Below are 21366 nucleotides of genomic sequence, written 5' to 3'. Positions count from 1 at the left end.
TGGAGAAGTGTTAGTACATACAAATACAAAAATACAGTGGCATCTGTGATCCTGAGAATTTGGAATTCCACCATCCTGTTAAGTATGAAAAATTGGACAATGTAAATATAGAAACATAGGTACTTAAGGGAAAGAGAAGCTGCACAAATCCTGTATGCATTTGGACACACAATACACAAAATGACATGGCATAATATAGGGCTTCACCACTCGGGACCTCCATGTACCATTGTGGGTTTGTCATGTGTACCTGCTTTGTGGAAGTTGACTGTATTGAATCAACCTGTTTAAGTAATACGTCTTGATCTTATTCTGTATGTGACATTGCAACTCCCAAAATAAATTTCTACTGTATAGTCTGCAAAATATTTCTGCATGTATTCTTCCAATTTTTCTCTTCACTTCTGAAAACATAATTTAAAGTGTTGAAATATTGCCATTTAATAACCATATTTGTTATATTGCAGATTTCAAATCTGTTGTTGATTAAAGTATGTTTGTTCGTCTGTAAAAGTATGTCATTTGATAAAACAAAAATGAATGGGCAACTGCTCACCTATAGATGACTGATGTGGTAACTTTTTTCTCCTTTTTGGTTCTTTTTTTATTTTTGGTAATGGATAGTAAGCTGTTAAGATGTATTTGTAACATGGGTTGTTGCAAGAGTAACAAATGGAATTTTTGGATGCAAAGTTTCTCTAATGTGATGCCTATAGAAATCTGAAAAAGTGTGAAGTGCAAATTAAGAAAGATTTAGATCATTAAATAATATTGTCTAATGTCTTTCTTCACTGAATGTGCCAGGAGGATGTCAATGTGATTGCGGTAGACTGGACTGGGAGTTGGCAGTACTGGCAGGCCGTTGCAAACACAAGGGTGGCTGCAGCTGAAATAGCACGGTAATAATGGGTGTATTTCACTTAATGTATCTACTCATATTGTCCACATTAAACAAAATTAAATGTTTCATATTCTTCTAACCTGGCTGGCCGGTGTGGCCGAGCGATTCTAGGCGCTTCAGTCTGGAACCTCGGGACCGCTACGGTCACAGGTTCTATTCCTGCCTCGGGCATGGATGTGTGTGATCTGACTGCTGTGTCATCCTCAGTGGAGGATGCGGATAGTAGGGGTGTGTGGTCAGCACACCGCTGGCAAAAATCGCAAATTTGTTGTTATTTTTGTAGAAGTAAACTTTTATCATTAGAAATATTAGATCTGTGCAGCGAATGAAATGTCAGAACATGAATGGTGTGGTTAATTGTGAATTAGTCTTTCCAAAGATTACTTTTGGTGTGAAAATATAAAATATATTACATTTAATTTTCAGGTTAGTTTTATATAATACCTTATTACAATCACCAAGTATTTAGAAATTGCTGTCAAATCCATATAGAAAATGGCCTATGGGAAAAACTAGGAAAGGCAACTACTGACATGAAGATAACTGGTGTGTGGTGCAAACACACATAATTAGCTTTCAAGCTACCACTCATGTCCTTAGTGAAGTACACACACCAACAATCATCATGCAAATGCACCAATGAAAAACCATGGTTACACACAATTATACTAATGTTGCTTCTGTATGAGAGCATAAGCTTTCGTAGTTACACACAATTATACTAATGTTGCTTCTGTATGAGAGCATAAGCTTTCGTATCCAGGATTAATTTCAGTGAAAGCTCTCTGGGTGTGTGACCCTTTTATATGTAATAAAACTGTCAAAGTTTTGGTCACTATTACAGACAGTCTTCATCAGGACGACTGTCATATTAAAGATATGTTACTCTGCAAATATAGAAAAATTCAGAGCAGGGGATATTTTTACCATCCTTTGTATGAAGACTTATTTATGTACCACTCATAAACAAAGCATGGGAACAATTACTACTTACACATCTCTGTGCAGGTGTTCAGTAGTTAAAAATTATCTTCTAGTTTCAGTATGAATCATAAAGATAGGAACAGCCTGTACTGGAAATCTTTTTGCTTGAATGGTCTAGTGTGTGTTCCTGAAACATTGGACATCTATTTGGTATGTCTTTCATTAAAGTTTTTCAATAAAACTCTGACAAGAAGCTAATTTGTTATGGGCCATTCATACGGCACCTCTTTGTATTACTCATTTTTCCTTTTTGTCCAACTTTACAGATGTCCTGTTCACTTGACGAGCATTCTAGTATTGGCTGTATGAATATTAGGAAACTATTTAAATATCAAACTGTAGTTCATCTCCTTCTCAATCTCCTATGACATCCCTAGGCACTATTGCTTATTAGCATAAATTAGTTTTCACTTATTTGTTCTCTTTTTCATCTCATCTTACTTTGATCTTTATCTTTTCACAAACTTTTGTATTTTTTACTTTATTTCTCGTATATAGTGCACATTCTTTTTTTTCACAAACTTCAATTATTATTATTTCTGAGTTCCTCTGTTTAGACTCCCCCTGCAAAGTTTTGCGTAATAAATCATTTGTCTATCCAGACCTAAATCATGATTTGGCTACTGTACTCTAATATTAGATCTCTGCCCACTTCCTACGTCTCCATTTCTGGTTTTGCAATAGCTGTCAATGTTTTCTTCTTTTCCTCCTTATTTTGAGATGGAGAAAAGTTCTATGTTGATTAAAAATTCTTACTTCATAGCATTCATGAGAACTGTTGAAGTCAATAAGGAAATTTTATCTACCTCTAGACACTCTTTCCTTTTAACTTAACACTTAATGATAGATGCTCCATCTGTGGAAAATTCTCTCCACCATGTATGTTGTCTAATGAGCTATAAACTATTGAAAACAAACTTCATTTATACTCCTTTCCCCTTCTCATATTATGGTGAAATTTAATCACAGGTTACTGCTCATTTTGGCTGATGAGGGCAAGGTGACACCTGAACGAATACATTTGGTGGGCCACAGTCTAGGTGCACATATCTGTTCCTTTGCTGCCTCTGCTTTCAACAAAAGTGGAAGAGGGAAGATATTCCGTATTACAGGTATAGTACACTTTCAAATCCATATGAATGGGTAGCTTAAACCATTTGATATCTGAAGGCTATTTTACAAAAATACTTGGATAATTAGGTACAGGATAATTCTGAGTAATCCTCTCCCCTCCTCTCTGTAAGAACAAAAATAATTATTTATTAATAATTTGGTGGAATAAAAGGACATGAAATGTGGAGTTAGAGTTAAGGTGGCATGACAGTTTGAGACTGCTGTCAGAAGGGACACAGTGGTTAAATGAATTTTAAGACACTTGAGGTATCACTCATACAGAAAGGAGCAGAAAAGTGGTGGTGCAGTACAAACTGAGACTAATATACATTTATAGGATTTGTTCAAGCAGTGAGTCCCTGGTACTCTGTGACAGTTCTTGATAGTTTTCAAACTGGTCCTTCTTTGCAGGTGCGGATTGAAACAGTTTGGGATTTCTGTGCCTTTTGAACACTGTTTTCATTGTGTACTGCAAGGAGCACTCCAATTATCCAAGTAGAATCTGTTCTACGTATGGCTTCACAAAACTCATTAGGGCAGCATCTACAATAACTATGATGAAACATACATTAGAGTAGAGCTGTGCAGAAATGGAATTTTTTTGTTATGTGAATGAAGGCATCAAGGTTCTTCTATGAAGTGGTTGCAATAATTGTCTAAAAGGGGTGAATGATTGAAGTGATTTCATTCATTCGATAACAAAAGTGGAGATACAAACATCTCTTACTTAATTCAACTGCAGCAGCACCAAAACAGCTGTCACAGAACAATATTGTTTTGGACGGTAACAACAGTAAGACAGTGGTTATTGAATAAGAACTGCTATGAAAGCAGTGTATATAATGCTGTTTGTATGATACATTTTAGGACATTAGTTTTATTTATTTAACTCTCTGACATGGGACCGGTGTGTCTATGGCTGCAAATCTGGTAATTGTGTAATTATCTACCTAAATTTACAGATGTCATTCTTTTAAACAAGTTCCTTGTTTTGTTGATAAGTGATTTTTTTTACCCCTTTGTTGCATCTCACATGCATTCTAAGGTGCAAATCTTAATTTTCAGTACCAGAATTCAATGTAATATCGATCTGTGTTGTCCAAATGGCAATTTTTCACACAATGACACTTGTAAATGCTGCCAAAACTTAATGATATATTTACAATAACAAACAAAAGCCCCAAAAACAGACAACCATTGTTATTGACACTACATTTAAATCATTTCTGCTGGCACAACAGATGTCTTGCCTTTTACCTCCGGTAAATATGAATGTACACCTCCTGCAACTAAAAGTGTTTGAAAAGTGGTTAAGTTTGTAAATATTGTAATCAATAAACTAATAAAGCACAGCTGTCGTTTGAATTGTGTACTGATCTGATGTCACTTTCCTTTTCTTAATTAACAGCTTTTCAGTCTGTGTGAGCTGTTTGTTACAGCTCATAATTTATGTAAGTAGATTATATTGACTACTAACTAAATAATAGTTTGTGAGCACAATATTGCAGATTTGTGAAAAAGTGATGAGATTTATTTACGTATACTAAGAATGTGATTGTCTAAACAATGGATTGAAATTTTACACGTGTTTGGTTTTGGTTTTACTAGTAGTATTGGACCTACTCCAGACACACACAGTTACTTGCTTGTCCCATAGATAATTATTGTGACCTTGCTAAACATAATTTTCAATGAGAAGGCTTGCTTCAGAAATAGTAAACACTTACACATTCACACAAACACAACTCATACACACATGACCATGTCTCTGGCTGCTGTGGTCTGACTGCAGACTGAAATTGCATCTGATGTGAGCAGCAAGCTAGGGTGGGTAGTGGGGTAAGAAGGTGGCATGGGATGGGGGGGGGGGGGGGGGATAGCCAGGTAGGGATGATATAAGTGGAGGCTAGGGACTAGTAGTGAAGGTTGTGGCCAGAGGGGGGGTTATGGGGAATGAAGGGAATGTTGTAGAGAGAGTCCCCATATGCACAATTCAGAAAGGCTCATGTTGGTAGGAAGGATCCAGGCTGTGAAGCAGTCATTGAAGTGAAGAAAGTTGTGTTGCACAGAATGCTTGCCATCTATGTAGTCCAGATGTGTGTCAGCCACAGTTTGTCGAACATTCACGCTGGCAGACAGCTTGTTAGTTCTCATGTCCACATCGAATGCAGCACATTGGGTGCAGCTTAGCTTGTAGATCACATTACTGGTTTTACAGGTAGCTCTACCTTTGACAGGATAGTTGATGCTAGTGACTGGACTGGAGTAGGTGATGGTGGGAGCATATATGGGACAGATCTTACATGTAGGTTTATTGCAGGGGCAGTGTAGGGATAGACAAGAATATTGCATTGGTTCAGAGAGGGGTTGGGAGTCATTCCAGGGCATGACTATGTTGTTGTTGTTGTGGTCTTCAGTCCTGAGACTGGTTTGATGCAGCTCTCCATGCTACTCTATCCTGTGCAAGCTTCTTCATCTCCCAGTACCTACTGCACCCTACATCCTTCTGAATCTGCTTAGTGTATTCATCTCTTGGTCTCCCTCTACGATTTTTACCCTCCACGCTGCCCTCCAACACTAAATTTGTGATCCCTTGATGCCTCAGAACATGTCCTACCAACCGGTCCCTTCTTCTTGTCAAGTTGTGCCACAAACTTCTGTTCTCCCCAATTCTATTCAATACCTCCTCATTAGTTATGTGGTCTACCCATCTAATCTTCAGCATTCTTCTGTAGCAGCACATTTCGAAAGCTTCTATTCTCTTCTTGTCCAAACTATTTATTGTCCGTGTTTCACTTCCATACATGGCTACACTCCATACAAATACTTTCAGAAATGACTTCCTGACATTTAAATCTATACTCGATGTTAACAAATTTCTCTTCTTCAGAAACGCTTTCCTTGCCATTGCCAGTCTACATTTTATATCCTCTCTACTTCGACCATCATCAGTTATTTTGCTCCCCAAATAGCAAAACTCCTTTACTATTTGAAGTGTCTCATTTTCTAACCTAATTCCCTCAGCATCACCCGACTTAATTTGACTACATTCCATTATCCTCATTTTGCTTTTGTTGATGTTCATCTTATATCCTCCTTTCAAGACACTGTCCATTCCATTCAACTGCTCTTCCAAGTCCTTTGCTGTCTCTGACAGAATTACAATGTCATCGGCGAACCTCAAAGTTTTTATTTCTTCCCCATGGATTTTAATACCTACTCCAAATTTTTCTTTTGTTTACTTTACTGCTTGCTCAATATACAGATTGAATAACATCGGGGAGAGGCTACAACCCTGTCTCACTCCCTTCCCAACCACTGCTTCCCTTTCGTGTCCCTCGACTCTTATAACTGTCATCTGGTTTCTGTACAAATTGTAAATAGCCTTTCGCTCTCTGTATTTTACCCCTGCCACCTTTAGAATTTGAAAGGGAGTATTCCAGTCAACATTGTCAAAAGCTTTCTCTAAGTCTACAAATGCTAGAAACGTAGGTTTGCCTTTCCTTAATCCTTCTTCTAAGATAAGTCGTAAGGTCAGTATTGCCTCACGTGTTCCAGTGTTTCTACGGAATCCAAACTGATCTTCCCCGAGGTCGGCTTCTACTAGTTTTTCCATTCGTCTGTAAAGAATTCGTGTTAGTATTTTGCAGCTGTGGCTTATTAAACTGATTGTTCGGTAATTTTCACAACTGTCAACACCTGCTTTCTTTGGGATTGGAATTACTATATTCTTCTTGAAGTCTGGTGGTATTTCGCCTGTTTCATACATCTTGCTCACCAGATGGTAGAGTTTTGACAGGACTGGCTCTCCCAAGGCTGTCAGTAGTTTCAATGGAATGTTGTCTATTCCGGGGGCCTTGTTCCGACTTAGATCTTTCAGTGCTCTGTCAAACTCTTCACGCAGTATCATATCTCCCATTTCACCTTCATCTACATCCTCTCCCATTTCCATAATATTGTCCTCAAGTACATCGCATGATTATATGTAATCAAAACCCTGGCAGAGAATGTGATTAAATTGCTCCAGTTCTTGGTGGTAGTGAGTCAGAAGAGGAGAGCTCCTTTGTTGCTGGAATATTCATGTCATTTTGGACTTGTTAAAGAACTTCTCTCCTTCCTACAGTACAAACAATATTTCACCACTAACCCTAAGAACGAGACTCAATCTAGAACGAATATTGAACACTGCCTGACTCATTTCACTACTCCATCCATCTGTGGTGCAGACACTTTGCTGACCAAATAACCCCTTGCTAACTTTACAGAATTTCCCTACTTTGAACTTTACTTCACTATCATTCCCCAAATCCCTTAACATAAAAACTAACCTTTATTTTTAGAAAGAACCACAATCCATCATGTTAATACTGATTCAAACATTATAACATTATCTACTCACTAAGGCTCCACCTCTGTGGTTATGAACTGCAGGGATTACCTGGTGAAGGGACTCCAACAGCTGTCAGATTCATTCACCTACAAACCCTGCTGCAGTGAGCCAATTCTAAAAATACAGGATGTCCAGTCCTCCTCAAATCCTTGAGGCCATTCAATAACCTCTGCCTCGAGACTCTGTTCTCACTCTTACCACTCCTGCAGTCCTACCTTCTACATGCTTCCTGGAGTCCACAAATCAACCATCCAGGACACCGCATTCTGGCCAGTTACTGTGTTTCCACTGAGTATGTGTCTGCTCTTGTAGACAGACACCTTCAGCCTATTATCAGTAACCTACATTCCTATATGAGACCCCATTCACTGACTCTCCAGTAACTGTTCCCTTCCAACTGGCACCCTGCTCATCACAGTCGATGCCACCTTCCTCTCCACTAACATCCCCAGTGTGCATGGCCTTGCTGCTATTGAACACTACATTTGCCATTGCCTAGCTAATTTCAAACCTACAACCTTCTCCTGGATCACAATGGGCAATTATTTTCTCACCCAAATTAGTTTTCCTTTGAAGGTACCACCTTAAAACAAATCCATGGTACATCAATGGGCACTCACATGACACCATGTTATGCCAGCTTAATCATGCAGAGCATTTCTTCCTAGCCACTCAGAATCCTGAATCCCTCACCTAGTTAAGATTCATTGATTGAATATTTGTGATCTGGACCAAGGGTTAGGACATGCTATCCACATTCCTCCAGAACCTATACCTTGTCCCTGATGTGCTTCACCTGGTCCTCCTCAACCCAGAAAGCCACCTTCCTTGATGTTGGCCTCCACTTCACAGATGGCTACATCAGTATTTCCATTCACATCAAACCTACCAACCACCAACATTGCCTCCACTTAAACAGCAGTCTTTTCCATACAGCCTAACCACTCATGGATGTCACAAGTGTAGTGATGAGCAGTGCCTCTCCAAATATACCAGTGGTCTCACTGAGGCAGCCACAGACCAAAATTACCCTTCCAACCTTCTACAGAAACAGATCTCCTATGATTTGTCTCTCCAGTCACCTACTACCTCCAATATATCCATCATCCAGCCACAGAGTAGTAGTCCTCTTGTGACTCAGTATGACCCAGGACTGAAGCTACTTATCACATTTTCTTTTCATGGTCGGAACTGAATATCCTACACACAATCTTCCCTACCCCTCTCACAGTGGCATTCCACTACCCACTGAACCTACAAAATATCCTTGTGCATCATTACCCCACCTCTGCTCCCAACACCTTGGCTCATGGCTCATAACCCTGAAATACACCTAGATGCAAGACCTGTTCCATACATCCTTCCACCACCTCAACCTGCTCCAGTCTGGTCACAAACATCACCTATGGTGTCAAAGGCAGGGTTACCTCTGAAAGCAGCCATGTGATCTACAAACTCAACTGCAGTGACTGTGCTGCTTTCAATCTGGGCATAACAACTAACATTTTCTCTCCACATGAATGGCCACTGTGAAACTGGCCAACAGACAGCTGCATCAGCTAGTTGCTGAACATGCTGCCCAACTTTCTGTGCTTCACTTCAGTGATTTCTTCACACCCAGTGCATCTAGATCATTCCTAACACAAGCTTTTGTGAATTGTACAGATGGGAACCCTCCCTACAACATATACTTCATTCCCCTACCCCCCCCTGGCCTCAACCTTCCCTAGTCCCTGTCCTTCACCTACCTGTCCCTGTCCCTGCTCTCATTCCAGCACTACACATGCCTTCTACTCTGCCAATGCACCCACAAGTCTTTCCTCTTCTCCTCCTCCTCCTCCTCCTCCTCTTCTCCTCCTCCTCCTCCTCCTCTTCTCCTCCTCCTCCTCTCCTCCTCCTGCTCCTCTTCTCCTCCTCCTGCTCCTCTTCTCCTCCTCCTGTTCCTCTTCTCCTCCTCCTGTTCCTCTTCTCCTCCTCCTGCTCCTCTTCTCCTCCTCCTGCTCCTCTTCTCCTCCTCCTGCTCCTCTTCTCCTCCTCCTGCTCCTCTTCTCCTCCTCCTGCTCCTCGTCTCCTCCTCCTGCTCCTCTTCTCCTCCTCCTGCTCCTCTTCTCCTCCTCCTGCTCCTCTTCTCCTCCTCCTGCTCCTCTTCTCCTCCTCCTGCTCCTCTTCTCCTCCTCCTGCTCCTCTTCTCCTCCTCCTGCTCCTCTTCTCCTCCTCCTGCTCCTCTTCTCCTCCTCCTGCTCCTCTTCTCCTCCTCCTGCTCCTCTTCTCCCCTCCTCCTGCTCCTCTTCTCCCCTCCTCCTGCTCCTCTTCTCCCCTCCTCCTGCTCCTCTTCTCCCCTCCTCCTGCTCCTCTTCTCCCCTCCTCCTGCTCCTCTTCTCCCCTCCTCCTGCTCCTCTTCTCCCCTCCTCCTGCTCCTCTTCTCCCCTCCTCCTGCTCCTCTTCTCCCCTCCTCCTGCTCCTCGTCTCCCCTCCTCCTGCTCCTCGTCTCCCCTCCTCCTGCTCCTCCTCCTCCTGCTCCTCTTCTCCTCCTCCTGCTCCTCTTCTCCTCCTCCTCCTGCTCCTCTTCTCCTCCTCCTGCTCCTCTTCTCCTCCTCCTCCTGCTCCTCTTCTCCTCCTCCTGCTCCTCTTCTCCTCCTCCTGCTCCTCTTCTCCTCCTCCTGCTCCTCCTCCTGCTCCTCTTCCTCCTCCTCCTGCTCCTCTTCCTCCTCCTCCTGCTCCTCTTCCTCCTCCTCCTGCTCCTCTTCCTCCTCCTCCTGCTCCTCTTCCTCCTCCTCCTGCTCCTCTTCCTCCTCCTCCTGCTCCTCTTCCTCCTCCTCCTGCTCCTCTTCCTCCTCCTCCTGCTCCTCCTCTCCTCCTCCTGCTCCTCCTCTCCTCCTCCTGCTCCTCTTCCTCCTCCTCCTCCTCCTCCTCATCATCTTCCGCCGCCTCTCCTCCTTCTCCTCCTCCTGCTCCTCATCCACCGCCGCCTCTCTTCCTCCTCCTCCTCCTCCTCCTCCTCCTCCTCCTGTTCTTCTCTTCCTCCTTTTCCCTGCATGCTGTCACCAGCAGTAAAACACCCTTTCCCATCACTGACTGGCTATCCCTCCATCTCTGTGCCCCAGACTGTGTCCTTTACCCCACCACCCTCCCCAGACTGCTGCTCATGTCAGATGCACACGGGCTGCAGCCATCTGAGACCATAGCTATCTGTATTTGAGTTGTGCCCCTGATTGTGTTTTCTGTTTTCAAAGGAGGCCCATTGGCTGAAAGCTTGTGTGTCTAGCAGTCCTCCCATTGTGAGAGTGTGCAACTCAGCAACTGCTCTATGTGATGAACAACAATCTATCCTTTTCATAATACTGTTGTCAGTCCTTTCTGTGTTACACTAAGGCTGACTGCAAATAATGGTATTAAATTTATGAACATTACTGTTGTTAACAAACTGTGATTGATTGTTAACCTATTTCATAAGGGAATAAAGGCCATTGTCAATAAATCACATACTTTCTAGCTAATCCACTTTACTTGCTTTTGTATTTTTGGCAGCTGACATTTCTCCTCTCGATCTTTGTAACAGGCTCAAAACTGTCAATGATAAAAACGATGATTCCACTGATACAGCCCACCATACCATGTTTAATGTTGGAAACCAATCACTTTACTTCCAATTGTGACATACTCATGAACAGTAGGCAGTTTAAGTTTAATAGATCTGTTGTAAGATGTAAGGGAAAACCGTGTGCTGTGCACTTTGTGTTACAGTTCTTGCTGTCAAGTTTTTGTGCAGTAATCACATCCTTGATGAATTAACAATAGTTCAGTGTGGCAAAACACACTCAACTTAAATATCACATCCACAGTCACAGTGTTATGTGACACAATCATTTCACCAGAATAACACAGATTTGAGGTTGGACAAAAAACATCACAATTAAGATTGTTATCCAGAATAACTACAGGAAACCTTTCCGTACAGTTTGATATTGTTAATAAATCTATAATTTCTGGTCAGTCTCTTTCAACATAGGCTTTATACATTTGATATCTGAAGCTAGATTCTAACATGAATCCCCACAGTGGTATTACACAATTGCTTGCTTGCCCACAGACTTTTAGATATACTGATGTTGCTAGAGTTAATTCTGATGGCATACTTTACAGATTATTTAAATATAGATGTATTTAAAGATAGGCATAAGAATATGATGTGATTTCTGAAACTATATAATGTTCCTTAATTTCTAAAATTTTTAACTGAGTGTGTTTTGCATCATTCCCCTCTACAGGGTATTTGCAAATTCCTGTTACAAATTTTTGTGACTTGTAGAGGGGAGTCACTACATAATATTTTGAACAGGAACACATGTCCGGAAACATACCATTTCTGTTCTATGACGGTTTCAATTCAGATGTTTCTCATCCACTTATGCTTGAGAAATTGAATTAGATGCGACACAGTACAATTATTAGGTAACAATTCAAAAGGAATCATAATGAAACATCCATTTATCAGTTAAGCACATTTGTGTTAACATTTAAACATTGTGTTTAAATTATTCTAAACCAAAAAAGATCCCAGCATACTTTATGTACAGAACAGTAATGGTGCATTACAGCAGTGGCTTGATGTGGTAATCATCAACATTGTCACAGACATTGTACCTATGAAGCATTTTGTGATACTTTCTCCATTCCACCTGGTGTCTCTTCAGTTTCTAGTGCAGCTGCCACAACTCGTGCCAGCAGCTCTTCTTCTGACACTACAACATCTCGTAAATTAAACTTTCATACGAATCTCACAAGTAGTAGTCCATATGAGTTAAATCCAGCAATCCTACCAGGAAAAGCAAATCTGAGACTTTTTTCCTATTCCTAAGCAGTCATTGACATGTTACACATCTGGATTGAAACTGTCATAGAACAGAAACAGTACATTTCCAGACTTGGGCTCCTATTCAAAACATAATGTACTTTATGCCATGTTCAGCAAAGGATGAATGTGGCTTCTTTAATCTCCATCTTCTGTGGTGTTCTGAGCAGAGTGCAGATTGATCCCCCAGTCTGTTCAATATAACATGACTGACACTCAACAGATAACCTTATAAAACACTTTCTTCATTACGGCTGGATGTTAATCTTTTGAACTGAAAAGACATCTACCTACTGACTATGGGACATGAACAGCACAGAGAAAACATTTGCTTTTAAAATGTTGCATATTCTGTTTGAAGTATTAGCTATAAAAGGTAAATTGCACCATTTTCTTTTCATTCTAGCCTTGTTGTTAACGGAGTACAGTAGGGACTGGGCCTACTTCTTCAGTTTTTATTGGGAATTTTTGGAATCAAATTTGTTACTTGTGCCTAATGTTCCTGTTGTATTGATTTCCAGATCATAGTTTTCTTGGGAGATAGGGATAGAAATGAGACAATGGCTCATATGGTGGACTGCTGCATCTTTAAAGGCTGTAGTACGTTGGGAGGAAGCTGGGATGAATGTGTTAGTGAACGAGTATGTTCCATAAATTTTAAATTTATGGTTACTGTTCTCCATCTGTAAGCTGATGTCTGGGAAATTAATGCTGGGTCCATATTTTCCAGAGAATATAAACAACATATTAAGCTTAGAATAATGAGTTCATAGTCATGGAACTTAAAACAAGGATTGGAAGCAGTTATGTGATTGTGACTACAGCAGATAAAGGAGAGACTCTAGTGGAGTTAAATAAAACAGATTATACAAGCTACACTACTGGCCATTAAAACTGCTATGCCATGAAGATGATGTGCTACAGATGCAAAATTTAACCGACAGGAAGAAGCTGCTGTGATATGCAAATGATTAGCTTTTCAGAGCATTCATACAAGGTTGGCACCAGAGGTGACACCTACAACGTGCTGACATGAGGAAAGTTTCCAACCGATTTCTCATACACAAACAGCAGTTGACAGGCATTGCCTGGTGAAATGTTGTTGTGGTGCTTCGTGTAAGGAGGATAAATGCTTACCATCACGTTTCCGACTTTGATAAAGGTCGGATTGTAGCCCATCACGATTTCAGTTTATCGTATTGCGACATTGCTGCTCGCGTTGGTCGAGATCCAATAACTGTTAGTAGAATATGTAATCGGTGGGTTCAGGAGGGTAATATGGAACGCCGTGCTTGATCCCAATGGCCTCGTATCACTAGAAGTAGAGATGACAGGCATCTTATCGGCATGGCTGTAACAGATTGTGCAGCCATGCCTCGATCCCGTAGTCAACAGATGGGGACGTTTGCGAGAACAACAACCATCTGCACGAACAGTTTGATGACGTTTGCAGCAGCATGGACTATCAGCTCAGAGACCATGGTTGCGGTTACCCTTGACGCTGCATCACAGACAGGAGCACCTGCGATGGTGTACTCAGCAACGAACCTGGGATCACAAATGGCAAAACGTCATTTTTTCAGATGAATCCAGTTTCTGTTTACAGCATCATGATGGTGACATACATGTTTGGTGACATCGCGGTGAACACACATTGGAAGCGTGTACTCGTCACCACCATACTGGTGTATCACTCGGCGTGATGGTATGGGGTGCCATTGGTTACACACCTCGGTCACCTCTTGTTCGCATTGACGGCACTTTGAACAGTGGACGTTACATTTCAAATGTGTCACGACCCGTGGCTCTACTCTTCATTCAGTCCCTGTGAAACCCTACATCCTACATTTCAGCAGGATAATGCATGACCACATGTTGCAGGTCCTATATGGGCCTTTCTGGATACAGAAAATGTTTGACTGCTGGCCTGGCCAGCACATTCTTCAGATCTCTCACCAATTGAAAATGTCTGGTCAATGGTGGCCGAGCAACTGGCTCGTCACAATACGCCAGTCACTACTCTTGATGAACTGTGGTATCATGTTGAGGCTGCATGGGCAGCTGTACTTGTACATGCCATCGAAGCTCTGTTTGATTCAATGCCCAGCCGTATCAAGGCCATTATTACGGCCAGAAGTGGTTGTTCTGGGTACTGATTTCTCAGGATCTATGCACCCAAACTGCGTGAAAATGTAATCACATGTCAGTTCTAGTATAATATATTTGTTCAATGAATACCCGTTTATCATCTGCATTTCTTCTTGGTGTAGCAATTTTAATGGCCAGTAGTGTACATAGAAGAACTTTTCCAGTCAGTGCAGCTACAGAAACTACAGAAAGGTCGGACAGCTAAATGCAATCAGCATTCTACTGCACATCCACATGGCCTGGCAAGAAAAACAGATCTTGCTTTAGCAAATTAAAGATGGTCAGAAAACTTCAAAGTTATTTCCTCAAGAATTTTTTAGGGCTACATCAGACTATTTTATGAGACTGTTATTAGAGAGTTCTGAACTTCTTGTACCATGAAAGATAAAAAAATACAAAAATCCGACTGCCATGTGGTTCCCTTGTCATCTGTTCTTGTGGATTAGTGTTGGGGGGAATACAATGATTGTGACACAATATCTATACAATCTTTTATGGCAATGCTTGAGAACAAGCTATGTACCTCAAGAGAGACTCCTTTTGCATTTGTTGTAATGTTAAGATCTTTTAACTTGTTTACTAAATCTAACCTGTTCCACATGCTGTATTTCCCTTCAGTTTCTTCCTCAAGATGAAGATGATCTTCCTGGCGATATTGTGCACTGGTGCTGGTAGTGGTGGTCAGATTGGCACTGCTGGTTTGTGGAGTATGGGTAAGCCATACATCTGTGGAGCTCTAGGATTCATTTGAAGAATACTCTTACAAATACATTCAGAAAAAATGTTGGAGCACTTGTTTACTACTTGATTAGTCAGATAATTGCATTTACCTGTTGGACCTTTCCATAGTTTTTGTAGCTGCACTCACTGAAAAAATTCTTCCACATAGCTTGTATGATCTGTTTTATTTAATAACACTAGAATCCCTTCCTTATCTCCTCTAGTTGCAATCACTTTACTGCTTTGAATCCTTGTTTTAAGTTCATTCATGTCTATGAACTCATTCTTCTATATTGTCTGTGTAGTAGTAGTACTACTACTAGTAGTAGTAGAAGCTGTCATCGTCTTTGCTGTGCCTGCTTAATAAGCTGTTGATTTTTCTGTATGTAGAAATGTTTCATTTGACAACACCACAAGTTCATGGAAAACATGATCCAGGGTTCCAGTAATAATTTCCTAGACCTCAGCTTACAGATAGAAAACAGCAAACATAAGTTTAAAATTTACCAAAAATACTCCTGTACTGCACAGTCATCCAAAAGTCTTCTCGCCAGCGTACAGACATCCAGCATTCCAGGAAATTGAGCAATTTATTTTTTATATGTAAGACTTCAAACAAATGTGCAACATTTTTCATGTATGTGTGTAGATGTGTCTTCAATTAAGAAGATAAACAGTCGGCCCTTATGAAAAGTGGTGTTATAAGAGCGTCCGCTGAGAGTGTCAGTTGTGTTATATTGGACAGGCTGTTGCTATATTGGACAGTTTGGGAGGTCAATCTGCACTAGGCTCAGGGAACATCATAGACATTGCAGATTGAATAAGCCAGGTTCATCCTTTGCTGAACATTCTGTAATCGAAAACCATGAATACATATTGGATGTGGAAGTCCTATACATAGAGGGAAAGATCACAAAGCACACTCAGTTAGATATGTTAGATTTTAAAAAAACAGGGCATGCGTGAGTCCCCACATTTATTATTAAAGGAACAAACTAGACTCAAATTATTCACCTCTTTTAGACAACACTGCAACCTCTACATGGAACCATCACTTTGGTGCCTTCTTAACATAACAAAAAATTCCATTACTGTTCATAGGTTTACTCCAAGGTATTTTTGGTCATAGTTGCTGTGAATGCTGTCCTAATGAATTTTGTAAAGCCACATGTAATTTTGTCAGAATTGTCGACAAGAGAGACTTTCACAGTTGAACTCGAGAATCAATAGCTTAAGAATTTGACAGTTTATCTTCGCTTGGTTCTGAACTTGGGGACCAGTTATGTACTAGAAAAAGAGCTCATAATCTGAAACCAATCATACAGTAATAATAAGGTTTGTGAAACAAGGCTAAAAATGTTTAATTTAGTTTGTCTTTTATAATTCTAAATTATTCAAAATATTAATGTCTCAGTTAATTAGTGAAACAAAAATAGTGTCAAGAGTTCAGAATCTTGAAAGCATTAAAGCTAACCCCTTCATATTTTGTCTATTAGCTCAGTGTTTCCCCATTACTTACTATAGTCAAAATTTCAATTAGCTATAACTCTTAATTATCTGAGTTTGTAGTGGAACTAATTGTATCATTGGAATCAGGAAGGGAAATGTAACCAAATGGACTACAAATTTAAATGGAATTTTGCATAAATTACAATTTTATGTATTCATTTAGTACATTTTTACATATTACTTGTGCAGCTGGAGTAGATACGGAATGAAAAAGTGAAAATAATTTAGTTATTCCTGGGTGTAGAAAACGTAACAGATGGAGAAGTTTCCAACTGCTATGTCTCAAACTGTTGACAACATACTTCTCAAGGAAGCAAATGTACTGTAAAGCTGTTATCAGTATCTGCAACTGTTTAAAAAGTTGTATACAAAATGTTCTAAATGTGAAACCACATATTATCCTTATTACTCATTTTTGTACAAAAAATACTTTCTTCCTCCATGGCAAGTTACCCCAGACATATGATGATGCCATAAGACATCAGTGAATGAAAATAGAAAAAGTTATCTAGCTTTTTTACATTTTCATCTTCAAACTCTGACATTATCTGCAAAGCATATATTGCAGAGCTTACACATTTCACAGCACCTGTAACATTTGCCTTCCAATTCAGGTTCTTATCAGTACAAACACCTGAAAAATATTGACATGGAAACAAAACATTTTAATTACAGAAAGTGTGCCTACTATTTGACCAGTTAGGACTACACTTCTGTTACCCAGCTCAGACTGAACATAAAGTGCATGTAGTGTGCCATCCACAATTCAATTTATTTGACTATTCTGATCATTTGTGACCATGCAGTAACAGATATTTCACAAAATTCATGAAATGAATTTGATTGTCCTTGTTTTCACTCAGTGCAGTCACCTTGGAATCAGTTGGTAAGAAAATTATATAACAGGCAAGTAGTTGCCAGTGGCAGTTGTTGAAATTACTTGTTTGTGCTTATAAGTGTTATGCAACTATTAACTCCTTTTTAAGCAATAACATTTAGCCAGTGCAATTTCCATATCTATATTTTAGTGTTTCAAGCAGTTTTTAATTAGGATTAATAAGAAGATGAGGCAAAGATATAAAGATACTGGAATAGGTGAAATTGATCAGGTCAACGAAGGAGAAGAGGCATTCTGTTATAGATTTAATTCTAGAATGCTTTACTAGATTTCAGCAATATTAAGTTATACACAAAAATGAAATAAAGAATTTCTAATGTTCTGTTCTTACTGTGGAACATTATCAGATTGTCTGTGCTCTTCAGACTGGATTCCAACACCTGGTAATTATCACAAGAACAAAATTTCACTATCAACTCCAGAGGTTGTGCCCACCGGGGAAAACTGATTACAATAGTTTTCAAACTTCTTGAAGTGCAGTTGTCAAATCCTGCCATTGTTAAGCTTGTTTTGTAGCAAGAGTGCTTACATGTAAGGAGAGTGTGAGGAAGCAGAATTAATGTACATTAATTCCTCATATCTCACTTATGTGTCCAACCACACCAAGAAAAACTACCAGAATCTTCTAAAAGTGACAGTCTTAAGTACCAAAACTTCTTATCTTTGGGACTGAAATCCAGAAACTTCTCACATATTAGAATGCAATAATAAGACAGGTGTAACCTATTCACCACTGTCACAGTGTAGCTATTGTCAATTTTACCAAGATATTACATACCTATATGCAAGGAAAAACATTCCAGAAGCAGTACCAAAAGTGATTTTATTTTACTATTCTATTTATTTTTACTTTGAATATTTATTGTAATGTTGTCCTACCAAATAGGGTCACATGCAATTAGTACAAATTACTAATTGTAATTAGGTATACATTACATAATGTGCTTCAAAGTATGCTACCACAGTTGTTTGTTTCTGAATAGAGAACACAAGGTCCTCTTACATACATTATGCCTCCTGCAAATTTACAAGTGTAATATAACTGTTCCATGATTCCTCTGTTGAATTCCACTTCTTTCAAATGTATTATTAACATTTTCTTCTTCTTCTTCTTCTTCTTCTTCTTCTTCTTCTGTCTTCCTTCAGTATAGTCAGCAGGAACTGCTAGATCGTATAAAGATGGTGGAAAAACTTAAGTTTCTTAATACCAAACATATTGAGGTTCTTTTTTTATTTTGCAAAAAAAGTTTTATGTAATTATTTATGTTGGTCACAAGGGAAAGAGATGAAGAAACAAGTTACTTTCATAGAATGACGTAACCAAACATACAAACTGAAAGCAGGCATCAGAAAGAGACAAATGGGTATCTAAGTGCATGTGCAAGACTGGGACTGAGGAGCAGTTTAAAGAAAATCCTGCAACTATTTCTGATGGTTGCCAACCATTCATGAGTGTTTAAGAGGCTGTGCTTGAAAAGCTGATTGTTACCGTACTCAGGAACAGTCCAGAGTAGTCAGTGCCACTGCTGAATGCTGAATGTGCATGGCTTTTGAATTGCTGCTTGAACAAACCTTTAATGTCTACATTCAAGCTTTTGTGTGTTGGCTAACCATTTTAAATCTTCTAGGCTGTTATATAACAAAATTTTTCCACTCCTTCTCCATCACCTTGTCATTTTAACCCATTATTAGGGTTTTCATTGGGAGTTCTGCAGATGGTTGAAAACTGTCGAAAAAGATGGTGCTGCATAAATACATAAGGAGTTCCCTGTGCAGTTTTCCAATAAAGATGATTTACTGAGTGATGATTATGATGCTTTAAGTTTGGAATAAGAGAATAGAAACATCTCTCATTCTTACAGTCTGATTTATAAACTACTAAAACAATACTCTAACAATGGAAAATACAGGAGGGATTAATGACAGTATTATGAAAAGGATAGATTGCTGTGCACCATATAAGGGATGTGTTGAGCTGTAGACAGGCACAACACAGACCGCTAAACAAAGAAGCTTTCAGCTTAGAAAGTTGATAATGCACACATACACAGCTTGCACACACACGGCCATTGTGTGTGGCCGCTGAGGCCAGAGACAATGATCATTTGTGTGAGAGTTGTGTTTGCATGAATATTTGTGAATACTGTCTACTTCATAAGAAAGCCGTTTGGCTGTATGCTTCCTTGTTTAGCAGTCTCTGTGGTGTGCCTGTCTGTGACTCGTCATCTCCATTATATGGTGAGTAGCAACCTAAACTTTTCATAATATTGTCATTAAAACAATACTCTGGGACACACAGACTAGTGATCAGAAACAGTGATAATAGAAGTATGAAATGAGAACTGTAGAAAACTTAAGAAAAACACTAGTGGACAATGGATATGAAGGCAAATCAGTAGCTAGGTACTTGAAACACAGAGTCTTGGTACTAACATTTAAGATGTGGTTTCCACATTCCACTCAATAAGGTTATTTTATTTCAGCGTAGTAACAGGCCAGATAGGAAACATTCTTTGGAGAAATAGACTGAAAGGTACATTTTTCAGTCTACACAAAATAAGACTTATTTTGATCTACTCTGGCCCCACTTTTGACTTCATATTTCTAGAGATATTGAGATGAAATTTGGTTGCAGAAAAGTGTACTTAGATGAGAAGGAACTGAAAACATTGTGAATTGAACAACTGCTTAAAAGACTGCAAAAAGAAGACTAATTGAAAGCATAAATTTCCAGGACACAAGTGTTAGCTGGAGAGTGTAACATTTATGGAAGAAAAATCCTCAATGCTCTGAAAATCATGGAAAAAATAAATCCAGTTTCAACAGAGATAATTATTCAGTTTTTTCTGACCCATCTGGAAAAATCCCCCCTTATCTGTAGAACAGCTGCCTGTACTTAAACAGTAATGGCAGCCTAGCTGTGAGAAATCTACAATTATCATCCACTAATTACCTATACGTCCTTTTCTAGAATAGCATGGGTTAACTTCACATCTTACGGGGAATCATTACTGTCTTTTTTTTTTTTATCAGTGTCAGCTATATAATAAACTCTTGGGAACGTAACCTAAAGTACCAGTATTTTCTTTGGTTTCTCCAAAGACTGCATCTAATAGCTAGTTCAAACACTGCATTGCTGTATGAAAAAAATGGTTGTGTATCAAACAGCTGATTCAAGTAATTGCTTGGTTAATTTTGTTCTCCTTACAGGTCTTGATCCTGCTCAGCCATGCTATGCTTCCATGAGGGATAATGATATGCGTCTTGATCCTAGTGATGCCAATATAGTTGATGTGATACATACTAATGGAAAACTATACTCTCTGTTAGGTCTTGGGATACCAGAGCCAGTTGGTAAGCATAACCATGTCAGCATTTAATAAATTTGATATACTGTTGGCTTCACCAATTGGACAATGTATAGCATATTAATTACAAATCAGCACATGTATTTAATTCATTATTATTTAATTAAAAATATTTATTTAGGATATTAACCAATAGAAAATCCAGTATGAAGTAATGACAGCGTTATGAAAGGATAGACTGTTACTCACTGTATAGTGGGGATGTTGAGTTGCATAGAGGCACAGCAAAAAGACGGGTAAAAATGTGAGCTTTTGACTAAAGGCCTTCTTCAAGAGGAGACAACACATGCACATTCATACAAACCCAATCCACACACACATGACCACTGTCTCTGGCTATCGATGCTGAACTGTGAGCAACTGCACATGATGCCAGGAGCAATCTGTGTGGTGGGGGTGAGGAGGCAGCTTGGGTGGGGAGAGGGAGGGCTAGCAGGGTAGGAGTGGGGGATGGTAAACAGTTGCTTGTAGCAGGATATAGGG

General features: G+C 39.6%; 1 protein-coding gene across 1 annotated transcript in view; it reads left to right on the top strand.

Annotated features, from left to right (window-relative positions):
- LOC126162154 (pancreatic triacylglycerol lipase-like) overlaps nucleotides 1–21366 on the top strand; it is a 173737-nt gene that overhangs the window by 108563 nt on the left and 43808 nt on the right. Inside the window, exons 6-8 of the mRNA XM_049918457.1 lie at nucleotides 805–899; nucleotides 2855–2997; nucleotides 20726–20869. Of these exons, the coding sequence (XP_049774414.1) occupies nucleotides 805–899; nucleotides 2855–2997; nucleotides 20726–20869 (382 nt within the window). The remainder of the gene's footprint in view (nucleotides 1–804; nucleotides 900–2854; nucleotides 2998–20725; nucleotides 20870–21366) is intronic.

The sequence above is a fragment of the Schistocerca cancellata genome, chromosome 2, assembly GCF_023864275.1.
Source record: "Schistocerca cancellata isolate TAMUIC-IGC-003103 chromosome 2, iqSchCanc2.1, whole genome shotgun sequence".
NCBI classification, from domain to species: domain Eukaryota; kingdom Metazoa; phylum Arthropoda; class Insecta; order Orthoptera; family Acrididae; genus Schistocerca; species Schistocerca cancellata.
The sequence above is the reverse complement of the archived record's forward strand: the minus strand, read 5'-3'. Positions and strand labels throughout refer to the sequence as shown.